At 38.6% G+C, this 27,743-nt stretch overlaps 1 protein-coding gene across 6 annotated transcripts in view; it reads right to left on the bottom strand.

The window, feature by feature from the left end:
- TEX10 (testis expressed 10) overlaps nucleotides 1-27,743 on the bottom strand; it is a 53,916-nt gene that overhangs the window by 25,117 nt on the left and 1,056 nt on the right. For 4 of the 6 annotated variants that reach the window (XM_040062270.1, XM_040062245.2, XM_040062253.2 and 1 more), the window contains 8 exons: nucleotides 25,144-25,332; nucleotides 23,852-24,558; nucleotides 18,042-18,285; nucleotides 15,960-16,072; nucleotides 14,939-15,177; nucleotides 12,058-12,193; nucleotides 8,900-9,075; nucleotides 7,990-8,167 (listed from right to left, as the gene is read on the bottom strand). In XM_040062270.1, the coding sequence (XP_039918204.1) occupies nucleotides 7,990-8,167; nucleotides 8,900-9,075; nucleotides 12,058-12,193; nucleotides 14,939-15,177; nucleotides 15,960-16,072; nucleotides 18,042-18,285; nucleotides 23,852-24,558; nucleotides 25,144-25,323 (1,973 nt within the window). In that variant the 5' untranslated portion in view covers nucleotides 25,324-25,332. Of the gene's footprint in view, nucleotides 1-7,989; nucleotides 8,168-8,899; nucleotides 9,076-12,057; nucleotides 12,194-14,938; nucleotides 15,178-15,959; nucleotides 16,073-18,041; nucleotides 18,286-23,851; nucleotides 24,559-25,143; nucleotides 25,333-26,851; nucleotides 26,869-27,743 lie in introns of those variants that run through there. The other 2 variants (XM_058420442.1, XM_058420439.1) reach the window with 2 other exon arrangements.

Genomic DNA, 27,743 nt, shown 5'->3' on the forward strand with positions numbered 1-27,743 from the left:
GCTGTGTAGTGACAGCTGCATTGTCTGACTGCCACTTAAAACAGTGCTTACATGTAAAAACGCCTGTCAAATACAAGGTAATGGATCACTTATGGAATTACCTATAAGCATGGGAAGTATGTTACAAAACATCCCAAACGCTTCCATATTATCATTGTCAGGAGCTGTGGGTATAAACAACAAAACATGCTGAAATGAGCAAAATCACATGCAAGCACCACGTCAGGACTGCTGCACCTTTATGGAAGAAAAACATACATTTTCTCCCAGTGTACGCGTGTACTTGCGCTTCTGTAAAACACGTTCTTTTAAAACATTAAAAAGCCCTGTGCCAATATTTATCTCAGCTTTGGCACAGTTTATTTCTGTTCAGCTTTAATGAAAAATAATTTCTGTCAGATTGAAATGCAACTGCAATAAAGTATAAACTGACGTCCCCGCATCAACTTAATCAAATCAGTTTTGAGTTCTACTGCTAATGAGGATCAGCACTCTCAGTTTTCATATCAGTTCTAAAAAAGACAGGAAACCGTGACAGTCACAAAATGATGTTGAAATCGCTAAAAAAAAAAAAAAAAAAAGAGAAAAAACAAAAAAAAATTGAATCTTTGAATACTTCTCCAACCGTATACCATCTCATCATTCAGAAAAACTAAGCTCCAGGTAGTACAAGACCTGAATGTAAGCTTCAAGAGCAAGTGAGGGGTTTTTATCCTCCTTTTCCTCCAACAGTTTACCATGTGTAGCCACTGGTTTGTTAGTGTTTTTTTGTTTTAACTTTCATTATCTCTTTTGAAGGATCAAGTATTTCCATTTGAAAACGCAGCAAAATACAACAAACATCTGAAAGGAATTACCAGGGATTTGAGGAAAAACATGAAGGCTATTTTAAGAAAACAACAATTTAAGCTACGCATTGTTAAAAGTAAGCCTGTCAGCTGCTCATTTGCTCCAGAAATCCAGAGGTTGTCTGAAGTAAAGCACTGCTCTCACATTATAAATGAGAGCACAAATCAGAAGAAACATTCACTAATGAGCAAAAGGCATTTACTGACGGCGGCAATTGTAGTGCAGCAACATAATTCTTTTCCCTTTGATTAGGAACCTCACGCTACGACCAACCTGGGGGAAAATTTAGGGGCTGTGTCCTTAAATACAAGCTTGGACTTCTCCCTCTTCCAAGTCCTAGACATTTACAAAACAGTGAGCAAGAAAAAGGAAATTTGCTGACCAGATGTGGATGAAGGAATGCACTGTAACCCACTCTGGGGTCTGATTCTCAAGAATTACAGATCCTTTCTCATCCTGCAGCAAGGAGAACAGATAATTTTTTCCCCTTGATCCTCAGTGGTACCCCAACAGGGAAAAGCCAACATTTTGAAAGCACGCGCTAATATTTAATTTTTTCAATAGTGCCCTAAGCACTTTTGTTACCGTTTTAATACTTTCCGCCTTTACTTTTGTTTCTAAAATTGAGGGGTGTAAAAATACAACCAAGGCAAAATACAGCAAGAAATACAAAGCACCTCAGTGAACACAGACCTTACTATTGTTTCATTTTTCCTAGGAAACCATTCATAACTATTATGAGTTACATGTATGAGTTTCCATTATATACCATTTGTAGTGAATTGAGAGTTTCCACTTCTTTGTTTTGTTTTTTATTTAACATGAAGTTAGCTTATTTTGGCAAGACTTTCATTTTATTGATGCCTTCTTAAAATAAATATCCTATTCTGGAATATTTTCTGCACTTTACTTTTATGACAATTACTGAATTCAGTTGTTCTATCAGTGCTGCTAACCACAATAACGGGTTACAACATGCTCTCCAAGTTCTCTCCTGGTTGCAAACACTTTGGAGGAATGTGCTGTTTTTCTTTTTCTTGACTACAATTACGTATTCAATAATTCTTTAATCAAGTCATATAGAGAGTCTTCGTTAGCTACATTTTGCATTCTCCCTGTGCCTCGTCATGCTGTACTGGCAAAGGTTGCTAATAAAATAACTAGAATGGCTAAATAAAGAAAAATTAGCATTCAATTACAAAGGAAATATCCATAAAGAACTCTATTATAACGCCAAAACATTTTAGTAACGTATCTGAAGACACAGAATTTTACACCTTACAGCAAACAAATGTTACAATGACCATCTCAGTTCCCTCTAAGCACCAGATTCCAGAGGATAGCAGGAACCAACAGGCATGCCCGGATGTTTGATGAGATGCCAGCTGAGCTCCCTCATTATTGCCTGGAAAGCAGCAGAATATTTTAAAGGCACTATGTTTTAAGAGAAGAGTCCATTTACAGTTACATCAAGCAGAATGCAATTACCCCTAGGGTTATCTCAAACCTGTGAAAACTTGGAACTCCCACACAATTTATGCCAGAGAGCATTCAGCTTTCATTTATATGGTCCTCACCCTGCTCCTTTTCTACAGCAACAGAAACAACTCTTGGCGAGACCCCAGCGGGGAAAGAGTCCCACAAGAATAAGAAATGGCTGTTTGAAGCCATTGGAGATCTCATTTATGGACACCCTACTTCAAGAGAGAAATGCCATAAATTAACTCCCATTGTTTTTTATCTAGACAGTGACATATTATCTGTCCAGCTCTCTATTACAGTGAAATAATTTCCAGACACACAGTTCCAATGGATAAAATGCTGTAAAACAACCATAATTATTACGCATAAATAAGGCACATAAATAAATCACATTTCAGCTTCCTTATTTGTACTTCAAGGAATGAGAGGAGACAGCAAAATTTTCCCATCAAGTCAGCAATCTAGCGTTCCAATTTATATACTTGATCACACACCCATAATCTGCATTTCTTAATCCACAATTCACAGAATAGAACACATAACAGGAAGTACACAGATTATTTATATATCCTCTTAAACATAGCATCATATACAAAAGGGAAGGAAAGAAGAAAATTCTATTTGCAAGAGTATCTGATCCTCAATCTCCACTAAGTCACTGACTGGCAAACAAAAACACAGGGCCTGACAAATGGGTTTCTCTGTAACTGTAACAGTACAGAGTTTGGTATGTAAATGGCAGACCACTTTTTCAGGAAAACAAAGTAAACTACCTTATACAAGAAGGTATATTTACAACATTTAATACATTTCCACATTTGACAAAAACACTAGCCTCAAAGTCAGTCTTCCAAAAAGTGCTCAAAAAATAAGCACATGCCTCACTAGTTCTTTAAAACCATTTTGAAGAAGTCTTTCTGCCCTATTAATGCAAAATGCAGGCATAGGGAGATTACACCAAATTTTTTTCCAGCTCTACCTCTGATACTGCTAAATTTCATTACCTTAGTCCCTATCAGACCATCAATGATTTATAGATTTCTTTGCTTCCTGAAGAGAACTGTCTACCTGTTCATATCCATGGCATTAAGGAATTACCAGAACTCCACTGTCAAGGCGAATCTAAGACTGGAATTTCAAGCCAAAGATCCACTAATGTCATATTCCAAACCAATACTTAAACCATTCACCTTTAACTAGCAGTGAACTAGTATTTCTTATTTAACAGTTATTGCAGTAAATCATAAATGAAAAATAAATGCTGAAGTTGACTCTTCTAGAAATGTAGCACACTGCGTCAAGATAAATTCTTTATCTCAGTATATCAAAATAGGCCCACAAAAGATCATAAAAAAAATCCATCCAGTAGATTTATGTAAAACACTTTCTAAAATACTACCCAGACCCTTCCATTTTTCTCCACAAATGTAAACTCATCAGAGGCTTAAATCAGAGGCCAACTCAGAGAACTCATCTCCTGTCAAGAAGGTGCTCTCTCTCATTTCTCAGGCTGAAGTGACAGACTGTTCACTCATGTCACTCCACACCCTTCCTCACCTGTTTCTGTATGACATATACCCCAAAATCCTGGCACACTTCCATCTCTCAGAACTTTACCAGCCTGGATTTATTGAAGCTACTTACATCTCACATCCCATACAGCAGGCACAAGGCAGGCATTTGAGAAGAGGAGCAGGGAAATTAAGCCACTACAACACCTTCTGATCCTCAGTTTTACCTGAAACTCACCAGCTGTAGCCATCCCAGTGATCCCAACACCAGGAATGTTTGTTCACCGGCACAGAGATGATTCACGATCAATTAGTGCAAACCTGGCCATGTTCATACCAGCATCCAAAATGGGGTGGGGCTGCATTTCAACTCTTTTTCCGAAACACTCCTTGGCCTGTGTCACCTTCAGCAAATGTAAACCAAAGGTGCCACAGAAACCATTCTAATAATTTAACAGTATAGGTAACCAACCTCCCAGGGGCTGAGAAACCTTTCCATTCTATATGAAAATACTGCCAACATCATTTTCATTCTCAGCACACAGAGCTCACTCAAAGGGCTCCTACACACACTTGGGCATTCACTTCACTATTACAAAAATAAAAAGTGAAACTATTGACTATTTTCAAAATTCACTTCTAATAAACAAAGAAATTAAAAAATACCTGAAAGGCAACACACAGTAATTGTACCGATGTTACCACATTGTCATTACACAGCTGTGCTCTGAACCATCTGGATACACTTACTATGAGTTTTACACACAGAAACAAACATACGCATAAACAAAGTTTGTGCACAAAAACAAACCTATGAGTTCCTTGAGTTTCTAATGACTGGTCAGGGAAGAACTGCAAGTTTTTTTATGACCCAAAGGTGCTCTCAGTGAATCCATCTTAACGTAGCTGGCCCCTGATGAAAACACATGGCTCCACACGAGCACTCTCTCAAGCGCGTACAAACAGCCATCCTCTGCCAGTCAAAACAGCACGGGAATAAAGGCTGCTGAAGAAATTAAGAACAAGCACGGAACCCTGTGACGCTCCTGAACGCAATCTATTTAAAGCACGACGGAGAAGCAGATTCCACAGGAGAAGAGAAATTCAGGGAGAGTCCCCGCCCGGCGCCGAGAACGGGAAAGCACCGGAAGAGAAACAGCGCCATCTACCGACAGCAGCGGGGCACTCGTAAATGACGGCTCCGCGCGGCTTCGGGAGTTTCTCCGTCCGAGTCACACCCTAACAGAACACAAAACGTCCCACGAACCACGCTGCGGCGCAGAAACGTGGAATTACAAAAGCTTTTTTTTTGCAGTACCATTCGTTTGACAAACTTGAAAGTTTAACTCTGAGTATCACAAGAGGCGAAAATGAGGACCAGGAGTAACCCAGCCCCTCCAGCTCCTTCAAGGCTTTTACCCTCTGCCATCCATGTCCAACCTGATTGCCTGATATTGAGTATTTCCAGCGAGGTGTATTTGGATCCCCTTGCTACACAACCCAATCCAGTATATATTTCTGCTTTCATAAAATTTTCCTAGCACTCAAACCAAACATTCTCTTGATACTTAAGGTCTGTATTTTTAATCCTGCTAAAACTGCACTCTCCCATTCCCTTTCAACAGTCTTTTACACAACCAACTCTGACTTCTTCCCAGCCTCATCTGCCTAAAATGCCAATTTGTCAGTCATTCCCATAATCACAATTGACAGACTATCACTCTTTGCTCTTCTTGAAACTCACTCCAGTCTGTCCATGTCATTATATAAAAATGAGCCACAAAACCAGATAAAATAGTTTGGCCTGGCCTTTCTGATAAAAGAAAACTGGTTCATTTATCCTGAGTGCAGTAACAGGTTATGAAGCTAATAAAGGTAAGGTTCATATCTAGAAAACCTACTATTGTTTCCTAGACTGTGCAACTTATTTTCCAATGAAAAAGAAATATCAGACTTCTGTTCTTGGAAAGTTAATATTTACTATTACTTATCTCCCCATCTTTGCACGTTTAAGTAGACAAAGCAACTTTTTTTTGGACACACCCCCCTCAGCCAAAAACATTTCTATCATCTTGGCTCCCTAAGTCTTTAAGGCACCCTAGATTAATCTTTCAGGATAAAATGTTTACTGTTATGATGATTGAACAAAACAAAAAAAATTATTCAATTCAAAGAGTCTTCCACAAAATACATTTCACCTAAGCCAAAGCTAAAAAAGGTGTCATCTATAAGCACTTTGTAACCTGTACAAGTTTTTAACTTGGTTAAACAGGTAAGAATGTATTTCCAAACCCTTGCATTCACTTTGTCTATGAAAGAGTAATTTTAATCTTTCCAAGGACTTGTATTATTTTCAGATGTGCTTCCAAAGAAAACTAATCAACTTCTTGTTCTTAATACTAATTCCTCTCAATGAAGTGAGAACTTCATCAAAAACAGTGCTTGGTCAAGAGCAATCTCTCTTTTTCAAGTTTCATCAAAACTTGCAAGCTTCCAGAAAGGTGGTCAGGGATTATCAATACAAAAGGACTGCACCGTTGTAAGTACATGAGTACATTTTTCTTTCATTTAGTGATTTCAGATAGACTTCTTGGGTTGATTATCTACAGTCTTTGAACCCAAAGTAAGTAAACGTGCTTCAAATGCCATAAATTAAAATCAAAATACTTCCTTTGCACCTCTGAAAACAAAACATTTACTCCTCCTCTGTTCTTAGAATGTAACCTACCTTTTGTAAGAACACTACCTTCTGTCTAGTACTTTCATCTTCTGCCAAAAGGATCAAATGCCCACAACTCACCTGCAGCTTTACGGCAATTTTTAGAAAATAAGCACTCCATTACTACAAAAAATCTCCCACAATGAAGATCCACTCAGATCAAACAAACAAAAAACCCACCTGAGTGCTTATTACTGACTTTACGTCTTACAATGACTGTCTTAGAATTGGTTACACTTTGCCACTGAACTTCCAGTATCTGGCAGACAATTTTTCATTTTTAAAAATAAAATCTGATGTACACTTTCCCAAAACTAGAGAGAACTTCGCTTTTACAGCAGCAATGCATTATATATATAGGATACAAATTTCACCACTTATTATGTTAGTCACCTTATCCACACGTTACACAGCTAATACAAACAGGTCTGTATTTTACAGTGCCTTGTGTTGTGTCCTATTTTAATTAAAAATGTTTCAGATCTAAAAAGCATCAAGAATCACTTCAAGCATACTTCATATAAGCTTAATTCCTGCTTGTTTATCCAAGGTTCCACAATATTGACCAATGGGGAAAAATATATTTCTCCCAGAAGCAGCAAAGCAAAACACCCTTGTGAAATCTCAGCAAGCCCTCCACTCACTTCAATGAACAGCAGCTTAATTCCCTGACTTCACAGGCAAACCTACCCTCTTTCAAGCCAGGGCAAAAAAAAAAAACAAGAGCATGAATAACTTCAAAAAGGCACTTGCCTAGCAACTGTAATTTGGCTATTTAGGTGTGGTAATTGGAGAAAAACTGAGCTGAAAGAAAGCAGAACATGAGAAAAACTGGTCGGTTGTTTTTCACTATCAGCTGTGTCAGGCTGAAGCATTCACAAGTAAAAGCTGCAATTAGTGGCAGAACAAAGACCACTGGTGATGACGTTCTGGGCAGAAGGTGCTCAATACCACGCAGCCTTACAGATTTTGTAAGAGATAGGCTGATGCTGCTTTGCATCCTTACTGAAAGGACCCAGATACAAAAGCACTAATGCTTGTATTTCAAGACAAAATTTCCTGTCTTGAAATATATACATAGACAGTAATATATACTAATAGATACAAGGACAGTAAAATAATATATACAAAGACAGTAAAATAATACAGATAGATGAATATGGCACTTAAAAATATGGCTCAGTGGTGGACTTGGCAATGCTGGACTAATGGCTGGACTCGCTCTTAAAGGTCTTTTCCAACCTAAACAGTTGCACGATTTTCTCAGTATGTGCTGTGGAAAATAGGGCAGCATAAAGACAGAGTCAAAGCAACAGACCAACCACACCATCGGTGCCTGCGCGTTACAGTGATTTTCTGCGTGCAAACTTCGTGACTAACGTTCCCACGCGGGGCCGTTTTTGGCTAGAGCCGAGCAGAGCGCGGTACCTCATGTGCAGGATGCCGATGAGGGTGGCGGCGAGGTCGGAGGACATCCTGCCCATGATGCAGCAGCGGCTGAGGCAGGCGAGCAGGCTGGCGGGCAGGCAGGGCAGGAAGTACACCAGCTGCACCAGGCGCCGCTGCGCCTCGGCCGGCAGCAGCACCAGCGTGCCCTCGAGCGGATCTGCGGCACAACAACGCTCGGTCAGCGCGCGCCCCGACCGCGCTGAACGACTGCCTCGGCTACCCCCCACCCCCCGACATCAGGACGTTACAACCGACATGAAAGGGAGGAAAAAAATAGGCAATACTAGCCTAGAAAATAGGAGGCTTGGAGAAGAATCATATTGCTCCCTGCAATTACCTTAAATGAGGTTCCTGCCAGGTGAGGGTAAGTCGGCCTCTTCCTCCAGGTAATAAGTGACAAGATGAGAGGAAATAAGTTGTACCAGGGGAGGGCTGGACTGGACATTAGGAAAAATCTCTTTGCTGAAAGGGTAGTCAGGCACTGGATAAAGCAGTCCAGGGAAGCGGTGGTATCACCATCCCCTGAAGTGTTCAAAAAACATGTGGCAGCTGGGGACACGGTTTAGTGGTGCACTTGGCAGCGCTGGGTTACCGCTTGGACCTCAGAGGTATTTTTCAACCTAATGATTCTATGATTACCTGACACACAAAGACTAAAGTTTCCAGTCTATCAAATTTAAATCCTACTAACTTGAACTAAATATCTTAATCTTTTTACTCTCTAGTAATCTTCTTACTCTCCCCATTTTAACCTTATGGCGACTGAACCAATCTGCTACTCTGCCCCCCATCCAGTCTTTAGGTTCATCTAGGAAACAGGATTTTCCAATTGCAACCTGCCTGACAGGTGAGGGACAAAATTCCTTGTGCTGTAGTGTCAAAGTCTTACCGTATATTCGAGCAGCAGTGGCTTGTAAACTTTGCAATAGTTCCTTGTTTGAACGAGAAGCAGCGGAATGAATGATATCAATGAGCTGATTGGAAAGCTCAGGGTTCCTCAAGCCAAGCAGAGCCAGTTGTTGAGGTAAGCCAGCCAACCAACGAGACAAAACTTTACTTCGACTTCTAAAGAAAGAGGGAAAAATCAGTTGGAGAAAAAAAAAAAAAAAGACAACATAACAGAAACACACACAAACCTCTCTTACCATTCTTGACTAAGTTGCTTTTATTTCTCCTTTCTGGCTCAAACTGAAACAACTGTACAGGCTAATCCTATCTTAGGCTACTATTTCTATGTCACCCTGGCTTATCAAATATCATTCAGAAACCAAAAGCATTTAATCAGCTTATTACTAAAGTAATGATCACAAGAAAAAAAGCTGCCAAGTGCAAATCAAGAAGTTCAAAGTAGGTCTTTGAAGATGTCAACAAGAGTAGCATGATGATGATACAGATCACTTCACTCTCATAGATCTGTCAACCAAAAACTTTTCAAGGAAATTAAGTACCCATGACACAAGAGGGAAGAGTCTTGCATAGAGATGAACTGCTCAACAGCAGCAAAAGCCCAAAGAGCAGACTGTTGGAGTGGGTGACTTGGAAGAGGTCTCAAATCACTTGACATGGAAATAGTGGATGGGAATAAAATACTTGATTTGTCTTCTACAGAAAGAAGCAGATGCTACTATCAGATGAAGCTAGAAAGAGCCAGGATTAAACAAGCAAAAGTAAGTTGGGTATTGACACAGCTGAGCTTTGTCACTCCCTGCCAGAGGATGCTGCAGCCGCTCTTGATTAAGACTGACCCAAGGAATGATGAGAAAAGCTCATGATACAGACACCCACTGAGTGATAAACACACAGAAGCTCTGCAGAGTGAGGAAGTACAGGCTTCAAATGGTTGGAAACCTAAGAGTATTATGTAAAAGTAATTCTTGTCTTCCTCCTATAGCATCTCACATAGGTCAGTGCTGAAGGCAGACTGTGAGGCTGAATAGCCTTTTCCGACTCTAACCAGTATATAAATGCATATGTGCACACACACTATATATATGCACATATACACACAGTGCATAGTATGTGTGCAGTGATTAGGGGTGAAGGTAAACAAAAACATCAGGACAAAACTTATTTCTGAGCTACATAATAAATCAGTCAAGTTTGGCTTTTTTTCCACAAGGCAGCAACAGGCCAAAAGCTCCTACTTTATCCTTTGAATCAGACACACCTAAAAAATAAACACATCACAAAAAAAAAAATCTGGAAAAATGCTCCAATGTGAATTCTTTTCCTCTTAGACTGTTTTTGACAAGCTTCTGAGAAAAAAAAAAAATTAAAATAATGAGTAGAACAGTCAGAGGGCTGAAGGGGCCATGATGTCAAAACTGAATGGAACAATATGAATGTAGTCCAAGAGCTACTGAACAGTGCACATTTTGAAGAAATTTAGAAACCCCACTTGTTTTTAAAGGAAATAAATGGAATAGTGCAGCAAATATTATGTTGTCCTCAAAGGTCTTGTCAGACATAATTGCAAAGAATTTTTGAGATTTCCTTCTTCAGTTACTAAAAATGTCACAGACCCATGTAGAAGACTAAGAGGAACAGCAGCAAAACTACTGCTATTTGTGATGTCTCAAGATAGAAAGTTAAAGTTTTCCAGATAGTAATATGATCACATGGAACTGAATGAGATGCTCAAGACTTTCAGGTAAACAGAGAGAACAGTGGTTATGTAACCTCAGGGAAATCAGTCAGTATGAAAAAGATCTCTTTTCCACTCTGTTTGAAAAGAGGGGAAAATGGGATATTCCCAAGTGTTTTTCCCTGTCTTTCATATTCTCTACACTTTTTATAATGTTCAGAGCACAGCATTAGATTATTTCTGGTTATGAGATCTAATTTACATGTACTCAGGCACTGCCACAACAGAAGATGTAACAAAGCAAAGCAGTTGTAGAATGGAATGATTTTCCCAAAATCTAACTATGTTAGCGGATGCCAGAACTTCTGACAGACCTGAGGTTTGATTTTTTTAGTGGTAGAAACAGACCACATCCCCCAGAAAGCCAACTGTGTCCTGGACTGCATCAAAAGCAGCATGGACAGAAGGTCAAGGGAGGGGATTCTGCTCCTCTACTCTGCTCTGGTGAGATCCCACCTGGAGTGCTGCATCCAGCTCTGGGTCCCCAGAAATAAGAAGGACATGGAGCTATTGGAGCAAGTCCTGGGTGGCCATGAAGATCACCAGAGGTCTGGAGCACCTCTCCTCTGAAGACAGACTGAGAGAGCTTCTATTGCTCAGCCCTGAGAAGAGAAGGTCTTCCCAAAGCCTCAGAGCTGCTTTACAGTACCTGAAGGGGACCTGCAGTTCCCAAACAAACAAGGATTGATGCATACACATGAACATGATTTGTGTTTAATATTTTTATGTCCTGGCACTACATGACTTGGCTGAAAAATCCAGTCTAGAAAAGTTAAGATGTGAAGACAATCTGGACATATCTGATCAATGAAAAACTTTTGCAACAGTATTACGTAGAGAAAATAATCTCTTACTGACTACATCTGAAGTAAGTCAGATATCTGACAAAAGCTACCCATGATCTACCAGATCCTACAATGAACCAGGAGCCCAGAAGGACAAGAACACTTTCTTAAACCTAATCTCTTTAGAACCATACCCCCAAAACAAGAGTGTTTTTCTTGAAGAAAGTAAATCCGAAAAAGGCTACACAGCCACTATCAGCACACCAAAGACACTAAGTGACAAGCTCATGACTTCAGGCTAAAGTGATGGAAATGCTCCATGGCCACAGCTGCACAATCCTGACATGTCCACTGACTGCCACACAGTCACTAATAAGCTTGTAGCAGTGTACTTCAGGCTAAAATGTATGCCATTAAGATCTATTTAGTACTTATGCTAAGACAGACAACTAAGCATCTCCATCTCACACAGCACACAAACATTCAAATTCCACTGACACAGCATCAAAACAGAATGAAGTCTTATGACATCTATATATAAATTCAATATTCTCACTCCTGAAATCAGTAAACAATTTTGAAATGAAAAAGAATATACCTTTTTTTTTTTTTTCTTACCTGATTCTTTGTGTCCTCAAATCTTCTTTTTGGTAAACTCTGCTAAAAAATTTCAAAAGCAACGTACGAACTGGAAAGAGCAGATTCCTTTGCTGGTATAGTGTATATACTGCTTTTATCAAGGGTTCCGTTGCTACTGGAAAAAAGTTAAAAATCGGAAGTAATACTTTTTAATCATCTGATTTTATACATGCACACACAGAGAGAGCTGTGATCTTTATCTACAACTGTTTACACTGAACTCCAGAGGGAAGTACCAGAATGTTTTGAAGTAACTTCTGGACTGAGTTCTAAACCATTGAAACAACACTTTCTTGTGCCGCTTGTGAAACAGACAAAAGAGTAGAGACAACATGCAAGTGAAAACTTCAGAACTTTCTCAAGACAGGCTGCAAGGTAGCTGAGAACCGATAAATTCCTGCTTTTCACAGCTGTCTTCCAATTTTTTTCCCCTAGAGCAGTAACCTCAGACCAATGTTCTCTATTCATTTACTTCTGCTCCCCAAAACCTCACTGTCACAGTGCCTTCAGTTCTCCGTACCACCCTTTTCTCCCCACCACACACGCTAACCTCACCATGTCTCCCTGCCTCTGAACCAGCTGGCTCCAAGTTACACTTGCTAATTAACCAGAAAACAAATACCTCAACAGGCTGCTAGCAAGAACTGCAAGAACTGCTAACTCCCCTGCAACCTTTCCTTCTCTGAAGCTCTCATCAGCCATGTGCTATCACCAGACTTAAAACATTTGAAGCTTTACCACTGGGACCAAATTGGCTAGAATTAGCCAGCAAACACAGAACTTACTGTAACAGATTGAGAAAGAGACGAAACATTCTATTGGAAACCAGACTAAACCACCGGATGGAAAAATTAACAAAGCATGGAAAAATACCTGAATTCAGAGAAGACAAGCCCAGAAAGAATAGGAAAGCACCTGAAAACTTAAACAATACATGGAAGGTGTAAGACCTGACTCAGTTTGTCACAGAAGGGCTTGTGGTCCCAAGGAATTCAACCCAATTTAGGCATATATAAGTAGCAGCAATCACTTCATTCACAAGCTAATGAAGTGCTTGTCCCGTTACTAAACACCACTGAAATGAGCCTGACTCCCTCTTCTTTGCACCTCTCCTTTAAGTATTTACATACACTGATGAGAAGATTCCCGAATCTTCTCATCTCCAGTTCAGCCTTTCCTCACAGGTGGGATGCTCCAGCATCTTGACAGCCTTTGCTGGACTCTCACCAACTTGTCCATACCACTCTTGTACTGGTGAGCCCCAAGCTGGACACTACTCCAGGAGCAGCCACACCAGTGCGGATTAGAGGGGTAGGATGACCCCCCTCAACCTGCTGCCAACACTCTTAATGCAGCCCAGGACCCCAGAGGGCTTCTTTGCCACAAGGGCCCATTGCTGGCTCTACCTGGAGCCTTGGTCCTCTACTGCTGAGGTGCTTCCACCTGGTCGTCCCCCAGCAATGTAGAGGTGCACGGGCTTCCTCCTCTCCAGGCGCAGGCTTTGCACTTCTTGTTGAACCATCCTCCTGTTTCTCCAGTATGTCAAGGCTGTATCTCCTTTGCAGCTGGTAGATTAATCTGACATCTAGTCAGGTTTTTAGTACTGCACAAGGATTGTCTTGAAGGGGTGATAAACCATCCACATAGAGAGATACAGCTTTGTGACATAACTAATTTCACACTGAACTTTTACAGGATCAGCAGAAAACATACATACATATTAATCTTTCACAATTTCATTGTAACTTTTTAAAAGCTTATTTATTTTCTGGATTCCTGAGGAAAATTATTGAACTGAAATGGCCACTTTGGGTAGAAAACCACAAGCCATTATGCACTATTTGGTAAAAGTCTGGCAAAGTTAAAAAAGAAAATAATCATTTCATTACAAAGAAAGGCCTGAAGTATCCGATCTACCAGTAAAAACTGTTTGGAAGCTACTTTCCTGAGTAATAATTCCTCTGGTTTAGCTCAGGTGTTGCAAAACGCTCTGACTTTAGATTATTATTTCCCTTCAACACAAAGCTAAATTTGAAGTGCAGATAGGAATGACTAGTTACTACTTTTGTCACCAGGGTAATTGGGAATAAATAGATTCCCAATTAAAATGGATTTGGCAGGAAATATAGCTAACTGCCAAAATGTATTTGAGGGACATTTGACATCTTTTCATTTTACAACCGTAACAACTGTATCTGTTGCTAAGGACTTTTCTCTAAACTACCTGGATGTGGAATTCATTTCTATCACACTGGTAGAACATAAAAGACTGCTGTCACTTTTCTGTTTACTGAAGTCCTTTCTTGAAGTTCTATATCCAAGGTCTCATTTGGAACACAACCAAGTAGTACTTGAAATGAAAGAAAAAAGCAAGCTAAAATATTGGACTGGAAATATTTTCTCTTGGAAAAGGATTCAAATCAAACACCTTGGAAAATACTCAACAGCAGCTTCCATCCAAAGTATCTTGGCATTTCACATCATCACAGAACTAAAATGATCATCTGACAGTACTCGAGAGTCTATCAGCCCTGTTAATGACTTTAAATAAGCGTTGGGATAGTAAACTATCATGCACTTCTACAGCCTAGCAATGTTTCAATATAAAGCTAATCTTCCATTTATAAGAGTATCTTAAGAAGCAAAACCAGAAAACAGGTACAAATATATTCATACTTTGCATATCATCAGCATCCCAAAAATAAAGTCTGCAATGTTACATGCAGGGAGATTACCATGACATTAGTTTAACCACTATGACAAAATGTATTTTGATGTAACAACAAAAAACCTTAAAACACTAAAACAACTTAAGCTTTGTCAGTGCATAATTTTGCTTTCCAGAAACTACTCATCTTACCCTTGTTTTGCTGTATTTGCATTAGTCTCCAAGTCACCCCAAGCAATCTGTTCACTTGCTTGCTATTCAACTTGCTGCCATCCTGAAGAGTATCTGTCACAAATTTCCTTATCATGTCCAGCCAACCAGAGTCCGTCTGAAGTGTTGAAGCGCTTGCTAATGAAACCATTATGTCACACAAGGTTAAATTCAGTAAAAGATGGTCTATGTTGTTCGAGGATTTCACACAGTTCCTGTTGCTAAGGGGAGGATGGGGGGAAGAAAAGAAAGATTTCAAAAAATTATTTCTGAAAGAAAAATGGATAACCAGCTGATACCCCTTGTACATACACAAGTGTTCTCCATAGACTGCAAAGGTGCAGAATGATTTCAGAACAACTTTAGCGTGAATTTAGTCTCACACCTGGGAGCTGAGAGAAGAGACAACATGCTACTGGCCTGTACCAAAACAGAATTGGTGCATCTGCTCTGACAGCTCTACAGTGAAGAAATGTGGTTTTGGCTTGTGCTGCAGTACTGCTTTGCCCTACAGGACAGCCACAGCGTGTCCCATCTTCCCTCCCAGCTGTGCTCACCCAGCCCCCGTAATACAACTAGAGAAGACTATAGGAAGGTGAAAACAATGTTTGAACTATGTTTAATGTAATTCAGCAGTCAGCTGAAGAAAACATGCAGAAATATGAAACCAGTCAGCCTAAAACAATCACCATTTAGCAATATGCAAATTCCAGATCAAGAGTTGAATAAAATACTTTCATTTCCCTAAGGCAACACTTAATTTTCTACTGGCTGCTATTCAGACAATTTCCTATACAATACTTCTACAAAGAACAACTAAAACTTCTCAATTTGAAGCAATGCACCTTCCTATAATGGCATCTCCACAGATCTTCAAGCAATACGCAATAAAGTTTTCTTTTCCACCATTAAAAACTCAATATTTGATAAAGCACATGAGTCACATTGTCCCATTTCTCTTATGAAATCAAAAGCTGCTACATGACATCGATTTTATTCTTACCTTTTGCATGGATCTTTCTTTTTGTGTTTTACTGTATCTTGTAAAGAATAAGGAAAATGACGCATGAAGTGGTGCTTGAAATCAACAAGGTAATTCATTCGAAGCCATAGTTCCTGTTAGGGAAAGCAGATGATAGAGAGAAAACATGGTAGTACATCAAATAAATCCAGCCAATTATGTTCCAAAGTTCATTACTGGAATCAATGAAACTAAGAACTTTAGCTTCTGTTTGCAAGTTGTTTATACATCTTTACTTTCAAGTGCTATGCACGAAGGTCCACAAAACAAGGGAGTAACAAGATGCTGTGAGCTAAGGTTTAGCAACAACATGTAATCCTAACTGAACCACTGTACTTTTTAGCACGTATTTACATGGATATATGCAATACTAAACCAAATTACAGATCTTTTGTATCAATTTATCAGGGTTCTTAAAATCAGAGTGGACTCTGTTTAACTTGCAATGACTATCCTGAGTTTTCCATCAAAACATATTCCAATACCTCTTTTATCTCTCCCTATCATTAATGTACTTGTGGCTGAAAGCCCACTGACAAAACATTTTCCAACAGAAAGGCAACCCTTACAGAAAAATGATTCAGTATTTTAAAATAATATTGCTTTGCAGGTTAGCAGACAGTCACTATTCAACAAAGTGGACAGCAGAGCTCATCGCTAAAAAAGCCTGCACTACTATCAAATTGATCAGGCAAAATAATCCTTTTGATATTTGGCTATTAAGAACAGAGAATGGCCATTAAACTATTTCAAAGATCAATAGCTTTCCACCAAGCATATTCAGAGTGGTTTTCCACAGCGACTCTAATAACCACTTTGGCCTGTAAGCCCAAAGGCTATTAAATAAGCCAAGCTTTCATTTTCAAACAGAGCCATTTGAACACATTTTTTATATAAAGGTAACTATAAAGACAAAACAAACCACTTATCTAAAATAAAATTTGCTCCACAAAAAAAACCCAGGTTGTATGAACCTCAGATTTTTCTCCTCCCCATAAACAAGGTCATAATCCAACTATGTGTACCCAAACCAGCTCATATCTTGACAGAGGAGCATGCCACTTGTGTGACCAAAATACAATCACCCTAGGGCTAAGGGCAGCAGCTCTGCAGGATCCTTCAGAAAAAGGCTAGCTGCAGGAAGCTGCTACAGGAATTTACCAGGTCAACTGCCTGCTTTTTGCCCACTTCCAAGAGGGCCTCTAGAAAAGATGAAGAAGGAAAAAGAACAGCAAGTTTTGCTCAGGCACACTAATCCACCCCTTAAAGCTGTGTATGTTTGGTCTAATGTAATAATTCCACAAATGTTTTCTAATAATTATTCTATGTGTAGCTTTTCATTTAGCAAAGGGACCTACAGTCCTATACACAGTTAAACCAAGAGCTGTCGACATTCTTTCCAACTACTCAATAGCCAAAGTGGAAATTGGGTTCTTTTTCCAATTTGGTAAATTTTAGGAAAAGCAGCAAAAGTTACCAAAAAGAGCAATTCAGTTATCTAAGTAAAAGATGGAGAAAATAACTTGGGGAAAAAAACAAAACAAAACAACAAAACTTCAGAGGATGCTTCCTAAAATCCTTTTTGATCCAACCAATCGTGACACAGCAACACAGATTGCATCAAACAATTACAGGATCTCAGACCACCATTATCTCTACCTCTCCAAACATCTAGGGTTTGGTCATTCCTACAAACCCCCATGAATTTTTTCAACACACAAAAACAAGGAACAAACACCCAATTCTACACTTTGTTTCAGTTTATATTCTAGAGGTTATCTGGGAGACAAAATGCTCCTCTTCTCCAATACCACTTCCAGTTTCAAAGCTTTTGTGCTGCACTCAAGGAGGATTCCTGGAGACTATTCACTGAACTCATGGCTCAGTACAACAGATTCTTTTCTACAGAAAGAGGCAACAAAATCCAGATTCAAAATCTACTCAAGACCTAGGCTCTTCCTCTCTCAACAAAGTATCTTCACTATTTCAAATCAGCAAACCATTAGTTTCTTATCAAAACAAAATGAACTGTGATCATTACACCATGGATCATTTCTCCCTTACCATTTTGTAGGTTTCATCATGTCGCTTTGTGAGTTTCCACAATAAATGAATTATGCTAAGAACTTGCTGCATAAGCTGCTGAGATTCTGATTCCAAAAGGTTTCCAAGAATGGGAGCTGATTGTGCAGGAGATGCTTCAATCCAGCACTCAATCAGTAATGGAATTATTATCTCAATAAAACCTTTTAAGTTTTCAGCCGAGGACAGGCCTTTTTCTGCACTGTCCGTTACACTTGTCAGAGACCTAAACAACAAAAGAAAAAAAAAAGAAAAAAAAAAAAAAGGCATAAAAAGATCAAGATCACACCTTTCAAAACAAGATTAGAGTAATACCACTTTCCTGTTTACTGAATAATGGGAAAAGTTACTTTTTTAACACATCAAATATTTGCTGGCTTTCTTCCTAGATATTTCAGTCAGGAATAAAGGGAGTTCAAACCATCCACAACAAACCTGCTCCCAAGTTTCCCTGCAAGTTTGTGCGCTTCTTTAACAGCTTCTTAGATTTCAGTATTTCTTTCCCCATTGTTTTATGTAAAGTCTATGAAATGGAGAAACATGATATGCATTACCCTATCATCCTTAACCAACAGGAAGGAATTAATATATTCAGCACAACAAAATAATAGTAAAAAACCCCTTTTAAGCTCATTAAAGCAAAATAACGAAGCTGACTACAAGGTATTGTCAAATGCATGAGGTTTATTACAGTTAATAACCATCTCAAACCATAATAAACACAACATTTTTCATATTAAAGTGGAAAAAAAAAGTTCCTGTAAAAATATACCTTTGGTTCCCAGCTGATTTTTAGCTATTATGCTCTGAAAAGCAACTAAATGGAAAATTATAATATAATGAAGTAAAAAAAAAAAAACACCAAAAAAACCCCCAAGATATAGTTTATATTAAAATAACAGCTGCCAGAAATCAAGAAAACCAACTCTTTTTATCCCCCCCATTCAAAAAGCACTTCTTGTCTCTGGAAGGATAATCAGCAGATAGGACCCAATCCTGCTACTGGATAAATTCAAGCAATTTGTATCCAATTCAAAAAGAAGATTCTTTAAATTACTAAAACGCTGATTAATTCCTGTTAATTTTAAGGAGTACAGATTCTTTTTAAAAAGGCAACAACAGTCTCAATCTATCATTTGTGAAATTGTTTTCCATTACGATTTTGTTTCTTAATTCATAGCAGGGAATTCCTATCGTAATTCTAATTTCCTAACATACATAAGATTAGCACACTGAACCTCCTCTTAAATTCCTTTCTGTTTCAGTGATGATCTCCCAAGTCATTTTTCTTTACATACAGAATCAAAATGGGAACTGAAAAACTTTCCACAGACCTGCAGAATTTTTGTTTACAAATATTTTAATTTCATATTCAAGATATAAAGCAGTTTTCCCTAGTCATTTCTAAATTATCCAATTAGTTATATCCTTCTATGAAGCTACATGTTGTTGCCATCATTTATAGTACAAATAATAAGAGAAAATTTTATTCTGCCATTTCTCTCTAGTTGATATCAGTGTATCAAGAAAATTACTAAACCAAACAAACCCAGGTATTGATGACATGTAAAAGGAACCGGGAGAAGGAATAAAAACAAAACATGAGAGAAATACAAGCTATTTTTCAATTAAAGCAAGATGGGGGAGAGAATTTAGATCTCCAGCACAAAATAAAAGGGTAAGTGGAAACATAACTGCTCATAAGAAAAAAACCTGCTTTGCTTTAGTACTTACTGTGATTATCAAACATGCTAAAATTTTATCAAATTTAGCTTTAACTGCAGCAACCAACATATCCATTAAATAGGATTTGGTTTATTAGTCCATTTTGTTGCCTTCTTTCCTTTCCGTGGTGCAGGCACTGCAGTAGACACTGGTTTCTTTCAGACTACAGAGAGTTTAATGTGAATGATTCTATCTTAGACTTTTTAACTCTCAGTCATCTCAAATACAGTAGACAAATCCCACCTTTCAGTTACAACCACAATGAATTCTAAAGCCTGCTGATACTAAGACAAAATCTCATTGAAAAGGTGAGGTTGTCCTGTAAATGCTATGCTGTGACAGATAAGATAGATACAGGTACTGAGATTTCAGTAATTGGTTGGAATAGTTCTGAAGCAGTAGTCTTCAATAATTTCTTTTTTTAAAAATACCTAATATCACAGCAGAATTCTGGAATTCCAGCAATCTATTCAAAGAACACAAAAATCTTCCAATTAAAAAGTGAATAGTGCATGAAAGCTAAGAAGTTGGTAATTCATTCTGGAAGATTCCTACAGAAGTACAACACACACAACACAACTATTTCAGTACTTTTCTGAAACAAGGAATGGAAAAAGGAAGAATTCAAGCCAAAAGGGATACTCCTCCCAGCTGCTTTAAGTATTCAGGTAAAAATACAAGTATTCAGGTAAGAATACTTAGCATAGCTTTCATGTACCCCTGCAGAAGAACCCCTTATCTCTCAAGGTAAGATTCCTCCACATATTCAGGGTTAACAATAAAAGTGTAAAATTAAATTAAAGCGCCAGATGATAGCAAAGTATTATAGTAATCTGTCCAGCATTTATTTGATTAGTACAGTATCCTTAGCAGTACAGGTTCACTTGACCTGGGCAGGTTTATTGTCAATTACTCTGTCGCATATCTGTTATCACTACTCTTGAGTGGTAGGGTGACTCCTGGAAACACTGCAAAGCATACCTCCTTTATATCAGAACAAAACATTACTGAAGGGAGCGGCAAGATATTTGTGTACCCCTTAAGCTATCATATTTTTTTAAAACGCCAGTATTTTTATACAGCAGGACCAAACAAAAATTGTGTAAGTATCTGCCATTTAACAGTAAGAAGACAACAGAAATTCAGCAAAGGGAAGTCAAGGAAGAGTAAAAGAAACAGAAAATAAGGAAACAACTTGCTGTTCTTTAAAACAGGAAAAGTCTTTGAAAGTTAAGTTTTCATGGCTCACAGTTCAAGCCAGGTTATTTGTCCTCCTTTTCTGTGTGCACTGCCAAATGCAGCAAACACACAGCACACCGAATGAACTGCGTTTTCCATTTCTCTTTGATGCACATGTACGTATTTATTGGCTATGCTTCATCTTCCATTTCAGTCTCTCAAGTCATTTTTGCTTTTCTCTGCAGCTTCATATGGTCCTCCTTCAGCAGAATCTGAAGCTCAACTGTTTCTCTTCCAGTCAAAAAAAACCCCAAAAAACAAAACAACAAAAAAACCCCCACAGGTCTTGGTGCCACCACGTTTGAGTTGTGAAGGCTTTCTGGTTTTCCACACCTGAAAACGAATTTGATGCAAAAATAAGCACAGTCAGCAAATAATGCAGAGAATACATTCTAACAATTTCCTAACACAGTGCAATTTTTAATTTACACACAGTAGGAAGATCTGGTACACAACAGAAGATAATGAAGTCTTAAGATTTGCATCATGGATTCATCCAGCATTCCAAGTTAAGAAGCTATCCTTTTTATTAAACACTAATACTGCAAACTGATTCAGAAAATCTCATTCTGGAATCACTGGGTTATCAGTGACATGTCAGCCCTGTCCACTGAGCTTGCAAGATTAATAGATACAGGAACATTAAAAATTTAGCATACAATTATGCTGTTTGGAAGCCTACTTGTTAAAGAACAAAGCTGAAACTTATTTGCAGTATTAGTGCCAAGACCACCAATACACACTGCAAATAGTTACTTATGGTTTGGTCAACTCATTATCCTTAGCTAGTCCTAGACTTGACTATTTGAATTTAAACACACACACACGGAGTACTGCACCTCTTATTACAACTAATTTTTGTCCTTGCAGTAGTGGCCATAGCAGAGGTCTGGGAATGCCTGTAAAAGGCAACAATTGGGATTGGAAGTGACAGAATTAAACACCCTTAGATTACTAGAAATTATTTCAGTGGCAAATACAAAAACCACCACCGCAACTCTTCACTATTGGAACTTCACCCATAGTCACTACAACAAGCTGTACTGGCCCTTTGTGGGAAATGAATACACCAAAACTATGCACAGATGCAATAAAATGAGAACATTTTAGTACCTTCAGCAGATGATCCTTCCCTTTCTATTCTTCTGTTCTGCTGCCATCAGCTTGCTTTGCCAATCTCGCCTTGGATTCTAGCCATGTTTCCTTCTATTCTTCTGGCTCCTCCTCAGGCTTGCAAACATCTTTTTGTAAGTATTTATAACCAGAAGTACATCACGATGTTTCACCAAAATCTAGCTCCTCAGAAAAGCGGAATCCAATTCAGATGACACCAGATGTAAAGTTTATTTTCCTAGACCTTGGATACAATGCATCTTCAGCTATTACACGGCCTGGTACATCATACACCGCATATCACCCAGGGCACAATACAAGCATCCTCTGATATACAGTGGTCCACAACCGTGTGCTTCTGACTGCAAATATGAACTCAACAGGACTGTTCTGTGCTCAGCACTGAACCCCTTCCCCTCTGCCTCAAGGGGCCTTCACCAGCCTCACTGCCAGCTAAAATTTTACCTGCAGCAGATACTGTTGGTCATGACTGAGTATTTATGCTGACAATCACTTTTAGGAGAGTAAGCTGCACTTTTTACTTAGTTTAATGTGTTTCCTATACCTACTGTAAGTAATACACTGCCTCCAAAGAGGAAGCCGAGGAGAGCAGGAATAACAGGATGTCTCCCCTGACAGAGATGAAAAACACCTACTAATTCAGGTGAACACCTCTTCTTCTGCCCTTCATTCCTTCCAAGATATAAGATGGACATAGTAATAGAGTAGGCAGCAGGTTTTATAACCTTTTCTGCCACTTCCTAGATAAACTTGGTATAACTGCTTTATACTTCTTATTCTGTCTTCTCCAGCAGTAAATAAAGGCTTGTGGTTTCTCTTCAAACCACTTTGGTGTCTACAGGGAACAGAGCTGTGTAACAGCTAAACTGCTTCCATTTTTGAAGTCATCATTCCAAGTCTCCTACCAGCAGGTATGGAACATCCATAGTAATGCATATGAGGATGCCAATGTTCAAAAAGTACCATAAAGTGAGGTGGGGAAGTTCCCCTTTAGTGGGTAGATCAGAGAGGAAGAAGAGAAATCAAAATAGTTGTTTATTTCTCCCCTAACTTCAGCTCACACTGTTTAGGTACTACTGAAATCCACATAAACCTTTCTGTGACTAAGCACATGACACTTTCTTTCATATTCATCAGCATGTCTCAGCTGAGACATCTTTCATCCACAGTGAATATATAAACTGATGAAATGACTAAAATATCTAGAACTGGAAACTCAGCAGAACTCCATACCACCAGACACATCCCATCCTGCTGTCCCTTTTAATAGGAGCTACAGTCAAAGATAACAGACTCCTAAGCTTATGAGAGACTCTCAAAGTTTTGTCAAAGCACAAAATTTCAGTAAAAATCATTATCACAAACAAGCTTACACTTCACGTGAAGAAATTTGCCTACTTGCCCCTAGGTCTGTTTGACATCCTGCAAGAAGTTGTCACTTTGCATTCCAAAAACATCCCAATAGAGCTGTTAGTCCAAAATTATTATTAATAGCATAAAATAAAGACTTTATAATGGAAAAGTTCATGATATACATGTAACACAGTTATTTGCTAAGTATTTCTGTATTTTCAAGCCTCCGTACATTACACTACCTGTCCTAAAGTATGGCTAAGGGACAATCCCACACACACAAAAAATTAAATTGCGATCCCACCGTTGACTAATTCCCAAACTAGTTAATATTTTCTCACCTCAGTCTAAATGATGAGTTGATCTTTGGTCGTAAGCCACCACTTTCAAACAGTTGTATATGTTGCTGATTGTTTGCATGGAGCTTCCAACTAATACATATCGGGCTCCTCCCAGAATGAGAGCTGTCCTTCTGCTCTTGAAGCCCTTCATCCTCTGTATCACTGGATCCATCTACCACTGCTTGGAGAAACTTCTTGAGCCTGGTAAGTACATTCAACCTCCACTGCTGAGAAGTTATTCTGCGATTTGGGTTAACAGAGAGCATCCAGGAAAGTTTGTCCCTGCTTTTCAGCCTTTTTGAGAGTTGCTGGTGAGAAATGAGCTCTACAAAATTCTTCAACAATATAACGCTGCGGTCTGTAAGAAGAGCTGGGTATGCTTCCAATAAAACATCCAAGACTTTCAATGAATCTTCCTGAATTCCCTCACTGATATGAGTCATGGCACTAGAGAGATGGGCACTTACCAAAGGGAAAAATGGAGCAATCTGTTCCGCTCTTATTTTTGAAGCCAAGAACTGCAGCAGGTGGACAGCTGCTCCTCTGACACTGGAATCTTTGTCTGTAAACACAGCTGCCACCTCACTTATTATACTGGAAAGGTGTGCATCAATTACAAAGGGATACTGAGACAGGAGTTCTTTGAGTCCAAGAAGTGCACTATGCTTAACCCCAGGGCTATAATGATGCATCTGTGAGAGCAGATCCTATAAGGAAACAAACATATACAGTTACTATTGTTATTACTTTAAGCTGTTCAAACTACCCCCACGTATTTTCTGCACATTTTTCCTAAACACCTAAAAATACAGAACATTCTTATGATGTACTGCTGTTCATAATAGCAAAATGTGTTTAGAACAAACATGGCATATATTTATAGCACAACAAATTAACAAATAATCAGAATCCCGTGATAGGAAAATCAAGATATAATGACTTGTCCTTAGGTCCTGTTCTTAAGTTTATGCACAACCCTACTGACTCAGAGGGATGACCAAAGGAAAGTCCTCTCACTCTTGTTCCCAAAAGCAGAACTACAAAACCTCAGCCTGAATAGCTTCCTTCAGTTTAAGCAGAGAGCCGCAAGAGACAGAAGATGACACAAAAGAAGGAAAATGAATCCACCCTCCAGAGAAATACAAGAGTCTTTAAAAACAGGGCTGCATTCAGATAGGCTGCTGCATTTTTTTTTAAATAAATCTTTTTTCCCCAAATTGCAGTAAACATAGTAAACCTAGATAAAAGGCAAGCAATTTTCTGTCATTTCAGAATGCAATAGCACAGTGTACCTTTATGTTAAGTTTTCTATTTTGCGTAGGAAGCACTCCATCTTCTTTAAGCTGCTCAGGAATTTGTATGGCCTTTGTTTTGAAGGTAGTATCAGTTGCATTCTCTAGTTTAGGCTTTTTTTTCCCAACTTTTAATTTGACTTTCTGGAAATCCTCCTGACGTTTCCTTTTTTTAGTCATTCTGATTCTCTGCAAAAAGATAATTTAATTTGATTAAATACACAACAAAAGCAGTTTTTCCGCCAAAGAGCGGCAACCTCCTAACGGTGGCTACTGTTTTAATTCTTTTGTCTATGCATAAAGGAGTGTCCAATCCTGAGACAAGATGCTACACTAAACAGACATGCAGACCGATTCCATGCAGCTGTTCTTCCAGTGTCCAGAAAACACTGCTGCTCCTTTGGCTGCCTCTGCTCTAAGATCTACTTTATTAAGGAGCATCCAGATATCTGCATCTGCCACTGCTTTATCAAAAGTAGCTGATTTGGTTTTGTTTTAAAAAGTTCCTGCCAACAAAGCAACTTTTTATATCCTTGATTCTTGTCAAGACAAAGATCTCAGTGAACAGTTCCCCTACAGTTGTATGTTGCTTATCAAGTCCATGACTAACAGCACACAGCCTGCACATGTACGTACATTCATAGGTTCAAACAAGCCTTCACCAATAAAAGACACAAAAAACCCTAAGAAAACCTCCACTACACACTGAAAAATCCAGTCTGGGCATTTAAGAATAACTAGAAGTAAGGGGGAAAGAAGAGGTCAAATGCGTAACTACAGAGTAAAAAGAATGGAAAACAAAGACACTTTTAATAAGGCATAAGAAATAAGGTATCTGAGCCACGATACTTGTAAGCTGTAAAAACATACTGGAATAGAGGTACAATAACCAAAACAAAACCCCCACGTTTCTAAATAGCTTTTTGGTTTTGTTCTGTTTTGATGGTGAAGTACTCTTACTTCTACCAGACTAAAAAAAAAAAAAAAAAGAACACACTGAAAGGGCACCAACAAACACCACACCACAGATTCCCTTATTTAATCTTCTCATAAAAAACCCCAAACTACTATCCACTTTCCCCACAAAAAAAAAACCACCAACAAAAAACAACCAAAACAACAACAACAACAAAAAAAAAAAACAAAACAAACAAACAAAAAAACCAACCAAAACCAAAACAAAAAAACCCACTACACACCATACACCAACAAAAAAAACCCTCCACAAAACCCAATGGAATCAAGAAAAAACCAAGCCCAAAACCCCAACACCACAGCTGACTAAACCCAGAATTTTCTAAGTAACATATCCAAACAATGATTCTCTTCTGGTGGATGTAATCATCATTCCTACAGCTGATTTTCCCAATAGATTTCAATCTGAAATTTGCGCTGTACTAGAGTATTTCATATATACATTAACAGGATAATCATTAAAGAATGTTTTAAAACAAACTGTCAATTTCTATTATTTTTAAACAATTTAAACAACCGATTACATCAACATTCGACTACAATTTAATTTCTGTTTTTCACACATTAGGTTAAAATATTACATGCAAGACCACTTTAACTGAAGTACAAATTTGGTGTAAGCAACGTATCAACTCAAAAGGCTTTTAAAAAACTTGGAGTCTGGTGCTGAAATAAAAAAGTTCTTTAGAGTCCAACTATAACAACCATGGCTTTATAAATGTTTGATTTTTACCATATGCATCTTTTAGGAAAGAATTACAAGAATTTCACTGCTTGACATATAGAAACAGCTAAAAGCTTTGGATGTAAAAGTTATTTCCAATTACAAGGCTTGCTTTTACAAAAGTAGATGTCTGGCTAGCAATACAGGTTTGTACACACCTGAACATAATCAGTTAAGTTATTTTAAAGGAGGAGGAGGCTTGTAAAATATCCTTTCTCCTCCTAAAAGCAGCACAGCTTACCTCACAATATATATTCTGGAAATAACCGGTAATCTAAGCCTATCCATTTCCAATTCATATGTATCATGCTATATCAAAAGATAAAACCCTTACAAAACCAAAGTCATGTAACACCACAGTTGCTACTTAATGAGGCATCAGGCAAAACTGTATACAGCTGATAAAAGTATGTAACTATTGCAATGAAACTTCCTGCTGAAACAACTGCCTTTGACACGAACTGCATCTTAGGAGAAGAGACTGCGGGAGCTGGCCCTGTTCAGTCTGGAGAACACTGAGAGGGAATTTCATTAATGCATTTAAATTTCTCCAAGATGGGTGCCAAGAGGATGGTGCCAGACTGTTTTCGGTGGTGCTCAGCAACAGGACAAGGAGCAATGGCCATACACTAAAATAGAAGAAGTTCTACCTCAACACGGAGAAGAAATTCTTTGAGGATATAAGAGCACTGGAACAAGCTGCCTAGGAAGGTCTCTGGAGACAATCCAAACCACCTGGATGCATTCCTATGTCACCTGCTCTATGTTATGCTGCCTTGGCAGAGGGGCTCGACTAAACGATCTCCAGAGGTCCCTTCCAACCCTAACTAATCTGTGATTCTGTGTATTTTTACCTGGCCCTCCTCCAACAGGACTGAGCTAAGTGCACGTAACATTAAGC

Source organism: Hirundo rustica, chromosome 1 (assembly GCF_015227805.2).
Source record: "Hirundo rustica isolate bHirRus1 chromosome 1, bHirRus1.pri.v3, whole genome shotgun sequence".
Taxonomy (NCBI): Eukaryota; Metazoa; Chordata; class Aves; order Passeriformes; family Hirundinidae; genus Hirundo; species Hirundo rustica.